At 40.2% G+C, this 10,059-nt stretch overlaps 1 protein-coding gene across 1 annotated transcript in view; it reads right to left on the bottom strand.

The window, feature by feature from the left end:
* Positions 1-605: 605 nt before the first annotated feature.
* tmtc2a (transmembrane O-mannosyltransferase targeting cadherins 2a) overlaps positions 606-10,059 on the bottom strand; it is a 209,712-nt gene continuing 200,258 nt past the window's right edge. Inside the window, exon 12 of the mRNA XM_059978410.1 lies at positions 606-2,640. Coding sequence (XP_059834393.1) covers positions 2,446-2,640 — 195 coding nt within the window. The 3' untranslated portion in view covers positions 606-2,445. The remainder of the gene's footprint in view (positions 2,641-10,059) is intronic.

The raw sequence follows: 10,059 nt of genomic DNA, 5'->3' as shown, positions 1-10,059 counted from the left end.
GCCAAATTGGGAAGGCCATGTAATTCGATGTGGCAGAGTCAAGCAGAGGTGGGGAATGATCTGAGGTTTGATCAATTTGAGAGCCGGGCTGAATTGAAAAGTTTGGGTCTTGGCTGAATCGAGGCGGCAGAACCTGAGGGCAAGGAATGACCCGAGGTTTGGACAACTTAAGCACCGGGCCAGATTGAAATGGTCGGGGTGTCAGGATTGAAGGCATGAGACAGGCCAGTTCAGTTTGCTGCTCAGCAGGGTTTGCTCATCTCTGTGTTGTGCTGGAACGAAGCTGTGGCCTGCAACTAGTAGACTTTTGGATTAGCTGCAGGGATGCCTGGTTTTGTGAGCTTCAGTTCAGAATGCTGTTTTGTTACTTTTATTGTTTGAACAACTTGTTTTTCTCCTCTCTCCACACACACGCACACACACAGAGTGTTTGATGGCCTTCTTCTGTTTTTAATGGGTTCAACTGGGGTTCTTTGTGGCAGCCTGTAAGCAGATGAATCTCAAGGTTATTTTAAATTATACATACTTTGATAATAAATGTACTTTGTACTTTGTGTCTGTGTAAAACACCACAAAAGCAGTCAAGAGTTGTTTTCATCAATGCTTTCATTTAATTGGGGAAAAATTGTGAATTTCGCTGGCATGTACATGGTCATTTTACAAGAGGAAACACTTCTACAAATTTGGATAATTTATACAAATAGAACAATTTTAAAAAATAAAACTTTTAATTTAGTAAACACATTCAGTACTCTTTAGCACTGTCTGGAATTACTCTACTTTACGAAATCCCTGAGCAGCAATGCAGATGTAATACTTAATCAGTATTTCTCAGAACCTGAAAGCATTGACCAGGCAGAGAGGAAGTCTCTTCTGCATGGCTTAGGTTTCACCCTTAAGTCTCGGACAAACCCACAATTGAATCATTGCTACAACACAATGCCAATATAGTTAGAGCAATTAGTCATTTCTGCCATGCAATCACATAATAAAGAAGAAAGTAAAGATATCCCTGCTGTTCAGTTTAAGTAAATCAAGTTCCTATGTGAAGATGCCTTTGTGTTCTGACTTAAAAGCCAATGAAATATATATCTGTTCCATGGGCAAACAAATCATTTAAAAGTAGTCAGCATCAAAAGGCGATAGATGTAAACAAATCAAACGAAGAATAAATGCAGGCTCGTGTCTATTTCCTTCCATTTCTGTAAAACATGAACAAATATGCCTTTATTGTATCTAAAACAAATAGGTTCTTCTAATGTTATACAAGACTAGGGTAAAACTTAACATTATCAGTCCCATATTGAATTAGAATAACTTAAACTTCCACAGTTAATTAAATACCTTGATATGTTTTAGCAAAAACCAACTTTCAAACACAGTGGTGTAAAATCCTCCAGAACCATACATGGTATTGTGTTGAACGTAAGGACACCATGCAGATGTGGTACCACTTTATGAACACTTGACCTCAATCTTCCACCACCGTTGTACTGATAAGCTACCAGTAACAACAAGCAGAACTCTTCAGTATGGTCCCTTGGTCTTGGCAGGTGCATGATCCCAATTCGCAAAGCTGTTGACAGCTCCCAAAAATAAAAAAAATCCTATTATTCATCTCCAAATTGTTTATAAATAAGTTGAAGCAAAAGTAGACATGGTTACTTAAACAAAAGCTATGTGAATCAGACAGTGTGTCTAGTCTTCAGGGGTATTGGACTTCTGTGTGCCAATTGAAAAATATATAATTGATAATGTTTACTTTGATCAAAACAGCTTTAGTTGTTCAGCAATCTGTCTTGCTAAGTGCTCTAACAATCTGCTGATGAGGCAGGTGGAAGAGAGGCCAAGTTTGTATAAGATCTGTGGTCAGTTTCAAAAACAAGACAAGTGACTCGTTTATGAATCTTCATTGTTTCTGGGAGCTTCCCACATTTCCTTTCCCTTGTCAGGAAAAGAATCTCCAACTCCACTTGAAGAGCTAAAGGATAGGGAGGAAGAAGGGAGAGCCAACAATTGTCCAATCTTTTGGCCCAAAGGGGCTCTGATTTATCAGTGAAGGTAGTAAACACCAAGCAAATTAGATGTACCAGTCTTCAGAAAGGTGAACGATTGCTTTGCAAGAAGACAAGTAGCCAAAACTTAAAGTTTTCTAAAGATTGCCCCCTTACAAAGGGAACATAAAAATCATAGCTGGAGTTAGGAGTTAGACCCTAAGTAAATCACATTCGGAAAGTTGGGATGTTCCTAAATATTTTAGTGTGCCTTTAGTCAGCAAGTGCAGGAGATCAAGTAGATGAATCACATGTTAACTAGGTGTCTTCCCACAAGCACTAGAAACACTGAGGAGTTTCAGTGTTAAAGGGCATCACCAGAAGTCACAAACAACAGATGTCCATCCACATCCTTGCCAATTCTTCCAAGTTTAGTGTTCCAAGAGTTTGATTAAGTTTTACCATCTCTTCTTTTTTGCACATTCAAGCCCTGTTTTTCCATGATGTTGCGCAGTTTGCGAAGGTTCGACTGGGTAATGGCATCATCGGGCTTGAGTTGGAGAGCTCGGAGGTAGTTAGCCTCAGCCTCACGCAGTTTTCCATTCAGATGAAGAATGGCACCCAGGTTCATCAACGCTGCAGGGTACTGTCGGGAAAGAAATGGCAGAGTGAGAGAGGAGTAATCGGTACAAAATTTAAACACTGACATACATAATTGTCATTCATTTATTCATTATGTTCCATGTCGTATGACAATCCTTGACCCTGATTGCCCCTGGCAAATTTTTCTACGGGAGTGGTTTGTCATTCATTGCCTTCTTCTATGTACTGCATTTACAAGATGGCTGACCCCAGCCATTATCAGTAGTCTTCAGAGATTGTCTAGCGGAGGGAAGGAACACCTTACATTCCCTTTTGTAGAGACATAGCTCCACTCCACCACCCCACCACCCCATGGCATAATAACCAAACAAAATAAACAGCTTTTCAATGCTGATGTGTGATGTAAGTGAGATACTAATGCCTTCCTGAACAATGAAGCTGGAAGATGATACCGCTAAACAGACACCATCTGAAAAAAAAATTATGCCGACAAATGCACATGCTTGATACCAGAAGACATTTGTTTAAGGTGAATGGTAGAAAGTTTAAGGGAAATATTAGAGGTAGTTCTAAACAGTGAGTGGGAAGTGTCAGGCATGCATTACTATGGTGGTGACAGATGCTGACACAATAGGGGTATGTAAGAGACTCTTACATAGAGTCAAGGATGTAAGAAACATGGAGGTTATAGGCTATACAAGAAGGAAGGATAAGATTGACCATGGACTAGGTATATATAGGCTTGCACAACATCAAGGGTCAAAAGGCATGTATGGTGCTGCACTGTTCTATGTTCAATTAAACTTCCATAATTTATTTATTTTTTTATTTATTGAGATAGAGTGCAAAATAGGTCCTTCTGGCTTTTTGAACCACACCACTCAGCAATCGTCCCCAATCTAGTCCTAGCATAATGACAGGGCAATTTACAATAACCAATTAACTTACCAACCAGGAGGAAATCAGCAGATGCTGGAAATTCAAGCAACACACACAAAATGCTGGTGGAATGCAGCAGGCCAGGCAGCATCTACAGGGAGAAGCACAGTTGAAGTTTTGGGCTGAGACCCTTCGTCAGTCCTGATAAAGGGTCTCAGCCCAAAACGTCAACAGTGCTTCTCCCTATAGATGCTGCCTGGCCTGCTGTGTCCCACCAGCATTTTGTGTGTGTAACCCACCAACCAGTACGTCTTTGGACTGTGGGAAGAAACTGGAGCATCTGAAGGAAACCTACACAGTCATGGGGAGAACGTGCAAACTCCTTACAGACAGTAATTAGCTCTTTCAAGAAGGAGCTGGATAGATATCTGATGGATAGGGGAATCAAGGGATATGGGGACAAGGCAGGGACTGGGTATTGATAGTGAATGATCAGCCATGATCTCAGAATGGCGGTGCAGACTCGAGGGGCCGAATGGTCTACTTCTGCACCTATTGTCTATTGTAATGGGAATTGAACCCCGGGCACTGATACTCTAAAGTGTGCTAACCACTATGCTACCACGCTGCCCCAAAGAGTTGTGTATGATATATTAAGTTTTACACCATTGTTAAGGGCTGATAGCAAGGAAATGCATCCTGCACCAGCTTGTCAAAGACATGGAAGATGCAGAAGGAAAACTGTAATTGTGCACAATTTTCCTTATTGAACTCTTATTTTATATTAGTTGTATTATGGAGTGCACATAAACATATGAATTCCAAACCATAATCATAATCAGAGGAAGGAGTAAAAGCTGACAAAACAGCTTCAGAAGTAGCCCCAGGGGTAAAACAATAACCATCAAAACAAGTAATTATACTCTGCCACATGGGCTTGTAACTCAAGTTGTTACTATGTCCAACATTCCACTACTCATAGGAGAGAAAAGGAATATGTCAAAGATGGGGAATATAAATGTCAATGACACTATATTTATTTTCTTGGTTGGTTGGTGAGCATAATTCTTTCACAAAGCATTTTTGCTAAATAACAGTTTGTTCAAAGCTATAGTGAACATTGGCACGGCACGCTGTGTACCCATTATGTACAATTATACTGAAGAGTGGTATCTCTTTTCTGAAGAGATAATTTGACATTGGATAGCTGTGGATAATGGGCTTCAGTCACCTGATAAACACCTCTATGATTTTCAAGTCCTTTGAAATAAACAGGAATTAAAATTATGAGAAATGTATCACGAGCACTCAGTCTGATAACACCACTTTGCATTGTCATCCAACATCAAAATCATTCTGAAACCAAATTATTTTTTTTCGGTATACTTTAAAACTAATTTTCTTTCAGTAGCATTAATCTATTAGTGAGACAGTTCTCTTTTATTGGACTGTAATTTATTTAAATTGCTTAATGGGAAATAAGCAATTTGAACCCTACTTCATTGATCAGTTTATTATAATGTTTAGGACTGAGGAAAACATGCTTCCTTAATATAGACACTTTAAGTAGTCAGTGAGGTATGGTTCAAAGCAGCTAGAGCATATTCAGATTTAAAATTATTGAATTTCAAAATTAAAATAATGCCCATTGCTTCATTGTAAATATGTTGAGCAGCATAATTAGAAATCACATTATCCAGGCGAAGAAAATTATTAAAGTGGAACAAGTCCCTTGCCACCTATCCCCCGCCAACACCAAAAATAATATGACCTAAATTTATTATATTACATTTCATATTCATTTCCTTTTGGCAAGGGTTCCCTACCGTTGAGTCCATGGACGGCTCAGTTAATAGCACAGATCCACGGCATAAAAAAGGTTGGAAACTCCTACCTTATGGCATAGGAGGCGGCAACTCCACCACTCAAGTCTTCACCAACTCTCAAAGCAATACAATTTCTTTGCTAATTTCCCCCTAATGTCATCTGTCTCATATGCCCAAGTCTGCCCTAAATGTTAAAATGAATGCAGTTCTGCCAATATGCAGAGTTATTATAACCACAAAACTTGGTAAGCATGGGTTTCCTGGGCTTCTAATAGAGTTCCTTGAAGTGGAGACACCTCCCTTCAAGTACCATGGTTACAGCCTGGAACCATTTGAATTGGGGAGCCTGTTTCACAGGGCAAAAGAAAAGATAGTCAGGAATGGGTTTTATGCGGATAAAGATTAAGGACTATATATCCTGGCTAAAAGAATAAGTGATGATGAGGAAATCACAATGTAAAAATAGGAAAGGGGCCAAATCATGGTAAAGATTCATGAATTTAAAGTACACTTATTATCAAAGAACGTATGCAGTATACAACCCTGAGATTTGTCTTCGCCAGACAGTCACAAAATAAAAAAGAACCATGGAACCTGTTCAAAGAATGAACATCAACTCAGCCACACACAAAAATAACAAATCACACAAGTGGCAACAAAGAAAAACAAGTGAAAAACATAGAATACAAAACACACAATTGAAAGAGTCCATCATGTGCAGTTCAGCTCAGTTTGTTATCTGTAGGCCATCCCAATTCAAAATTGCCCAATTGGCACCAAAGGAAGGAACGGCCAGAAGCCAGAAACACATCATAATGTGAACTACAGAGTCCAGTCCACAAACCGCGTCCATTAAAACCTTGCCCGAGACTCAGGACTCCGGCACCATCCTCTTACAGCATGGAGGGAGACAGAGACCATTTGAATGCAGGGACCTTCCCTCAGGAGCAGCGAGTGAGCAGGGAGGGAGAGAGACCTCCATAAGCAGATATCTTGCTCTGGCAGTGGCGAGCGAGAGGCTTGTAGACACCTGCTCGCCATCCTCAACCGCCTCAATGATTTCAAGATGGGATACAAAAACTGTGGTAAAATTTGGTGCACAAGGTCTGATGGCGGGGATTAGTAAACCTGTTCTTCTTAAGGAAACACACCTGCTCATAACAGCCCATAAGCATCGATTTATTTTATGGTTTTAACTATTCATTTGCTTTGGGCTGTCAAGTTTCCCATGGCACAAGTCCATGCCTATGCTTGAAAAGAGAATCACTTTTAGCATGAACTCAATCATCTTCATGATACCTTTAACTGATGGACCACATCACATGAGCAGTATGGATGCCCACCTTCTCATCTGTTCATGTTAAGATAGAAAGTGGGCATATTCTAGACATGATTGGTTTCTGTTCCATTTAACCTTGCACTTTAACCCTAATGCAATCCCAACCCCTCACTTGAAGACGACTGAAATTGAATTGAAATGACTTCTGTTGCTTAAGTTTGTAAAGGTGCATGGAATAGAGACACTGTTCAGCCATGATTTAAATGAATGACACGAAATCCTGTCTCTGTGGTTCCATCAGAATCACTCTGCCTTTCAGACTCCGCCTTTCCTATCTTCCCCGTTTCACCCCAAGCGAGTTGAAACCGGTATCCCTCTTCCACAATCCTACAGCCCAGCTTCAGTTAGCAATCCCCTTTCCCCAATTCAATCCTCGAATTTGTTCAACTTTCTGTACAAGGTGACAATCACTTCCAATTCTCTAATTCCACTTCAATTTCTCTCCATGAAAAGCTGAAACCCTCCCATTCATCCTGTGATTTTATGCCCATCCCAATCCGATTCAAGAACATACACTCCCGTCATCCTTACACCTCAGCTCCAATGATAGTTCTTCATCTTAATTCCCTCAATTCAAACCTCTAATATAATTAATATGGATCTTTATTTACTTATCCCTGAGTTTCTTCTAGCCTTTGTTGAAAGCACCATGACTACCTTTTGAACATCTTCTTCACCATTCAATACTTCCCTACTGTTTTTCATAATTCTGGTCATCCTGGAAATTTTGAGCAACACACACACACACACACACACACACACACAAAATGCTGGAGGAACTCAGCAGTTCAGGCAGCATCTATGGAGGGGAATAAACAGTCGATGTTTCAGGCAGAGATCCTTCATCAGGATTGGAAAGAAAGGGATAAAGGAGCTGGAATAAGAAGGCAGGGGTGAGGGGAAGGAGTACAAGCTGGTAGATGACTAGATTAGTGAAATCAAGTGAGGAGGAAGGAGAGTGAGTGGCGGAGAGAAAATGAAGTGAGAAGCTGTAATGTGTTAGTTGGAAGAAGTAAAGGGTTGAAGAAGGAATCTAATAGAAGAGGACAGTGGACCATGGGAGAAAGTGAAGAAGGAGGGAGGTCATGGGCTGGTAGTGAGAAGAGAAGGGGTATGAGGGGAGCCAGAATGGGGAATTGAAAAGGAAAAATGGAAGAGGGGAAAAGAGAAGAGATGGAAGAAGGGAGGAGAGGAGAGATGGAAGAGGGAAATTCTGTTCACTCTCTCCATTGCCGTCTGTCCACAGGCATTATACCCTCTCTATTAGATAGAGCTCTTATAGATAGTGGGGTCAAGGGATATGGGGAGAGGGCAGGAACGGGGCACTAATTGTGTATGATCAGCCATGATCACAGTGAATGGCGGTGCTGGCTAGAAGGGCTGAATGGCCTACTCCTGCACCTACTGTCTATTGTCTATTACTGTATTCTCAGCTGATGGCCTTCCCTATTTAGCTCTACTGCTATCCAAATCTTACCGCTGTATGTGAGACTGGTCATTTTATAAATAGAACAAGATTTTCTCCTGATCTTCTGCCCAAAGGATGGCATTGAATTAATTGCTTAACCTAGAAAAGGTGCTGGTAGCATAGTGGTTAGCACAAAGCTTTACAATACCAGCAACCCGGGTACAATTCCCGTCATTGCCTGTAAGGAGTTTGTACATGTTACCCATGACTGCTTGCGTTTCCTCCGGCTGCTCTGGTTTCCTCCCCCAGTCCAAACACATACGGGTTAGTAGGTTTATTGGTCATTGTAAATTGTTCCGTGATTAGGCTTGGGTTAAATCGGGAGTTGCTGGTTGGTGCAACTTGAAGAGCCGGAAAGGCCTATTCTGTGCTGTACCAAAATTTTTAAAAAATGAAGGGTTTAATTAGCATACATTTCAGAAAGTTAGTTTAGCTGCAGATCTAATATCCATCCTCTTAAACTGAGGACATTAACTTACAGATAAATAAATTGTGCCTTATTGTTTTCTTCATCCTTTCATAGCAATTCAACCCTAGGGCTGGACTTGTTATACTAAAGGTTCATCAAGAAAATGTTCAAGTCAAAATGTTTTAATTTACTCATGCAGGTCCATATTTAACCACTGTCAGATAGATTAGAAAGAATTTTGTGCAGCTAATTGCCCTGCAGCTTTACTAAGATAGATAGATTCACATCAAAATTCAAAGCCGAAGCATTGACCTTGGTTTTAAAGAACTAAGCTTCAGTTTCACAAAGACTTTGTTTCCTGGGACAGCACATCCATACAACCTTTCACCCAAAAACATTCCTTGCATTTTCATCCTCCCCATTGCCACGAAGTTTCATTGACTAAGACAAGTTATCAAAAGCAGCATGTAATCGTCCAAGTACTGAAGAGAACACACTGTTGATCCACTACACAATACACAGAGCTTTATTTGCAATTTGATTTGGGCATTCTTTGTCTTTATAAAAGGACCCTGAACATTTTATTTACTTCAGGATATGCATCACCTTCTTTATGCTGGTATGCTTTGTGACCCGCATGATTAACGACCAGCATAATGGAAAATAAATGCATGATGGTAAAGTTTCCCAAATCAATTGTTTTATATTGAATGCAGATGATAGACTTTTTCACCTCATCAATATAGAAGGTCATTAATGCTGGAATTCAATAATCCTCCATTACTAGACTTCTGTGAAAATGACACCACCTACAGCTCTCCTGGTCAAATGACTAAAGGATTGGCACCATTTCCTGCATTAGATGAGGTGGTTTATATCTCAGTTTGCTAAAAAAAAACAGACAGACAAATCCAGTATTAACCCATACTAAGACAGTTCACAAAACCTCAAGATAAATTAATCATCATGAAGAAAAGTTCCAAGTTCAAAGTATCTTCAGCCCTGAGATTCAGTTTCTTGTGGGCATTCTCAATAAATCCATAGAATAACAACCATAACCAAATCAATGAAAGACTGCACCAACTTGGGTGTTCAACCAGTGTGCAAAAAACAACAAATTGTGCAAATACGAAAAGAAAGAGATAATAGATAAGCAAACAACAAATATTGAGAATATTAGATGAAGAGTTCTTGAAAGTGAGTCCGTTGTGGGAACATTTCAATGATGGGTCAAGTAAAGTTAAGTGAAGTCATCCCTTTTGGTTCAAGACTTTGTAACTTTGGCTGATGGATCGTAACTGTTCCTGAACCTGGTGGCTCCTTTACCATCTTCCTAATGGCAGCAGTAAGAAGAGAGCATGTCTGGGTTTGTGGGGGTCCTTAATAGGGAAAGCTTTACCCATGACGGTTTGGGCTTTAGAGCCACATTCAGTACTTTTTGTAGAATTGTCCGTTCAAAGACATTGGTGTTTCCATACCAGGCTGTGGCGCAGCCATTCAATATACTCTCCACGACACACCTATAGGAGACATATGCTAGT

Source organism: Hypanus sabinus, chromosome 8 (genome assembly GCF_030144855.1).
Source record: "Hypanus sabinus isolate sHypSab1 chromosome 8, sHypSab1.hap1, whole genome shotgun sequence".
Lineage (NCBI taxonomy): Eukaryota > Metazoa > Chordata > Chondrichthyes > Myliobatiformes > Dasyatidae > Hypanus > Hypanus sabinus.
This window is presented reverse-complemented; position numbering and strand designations above follow the sequence as displayed.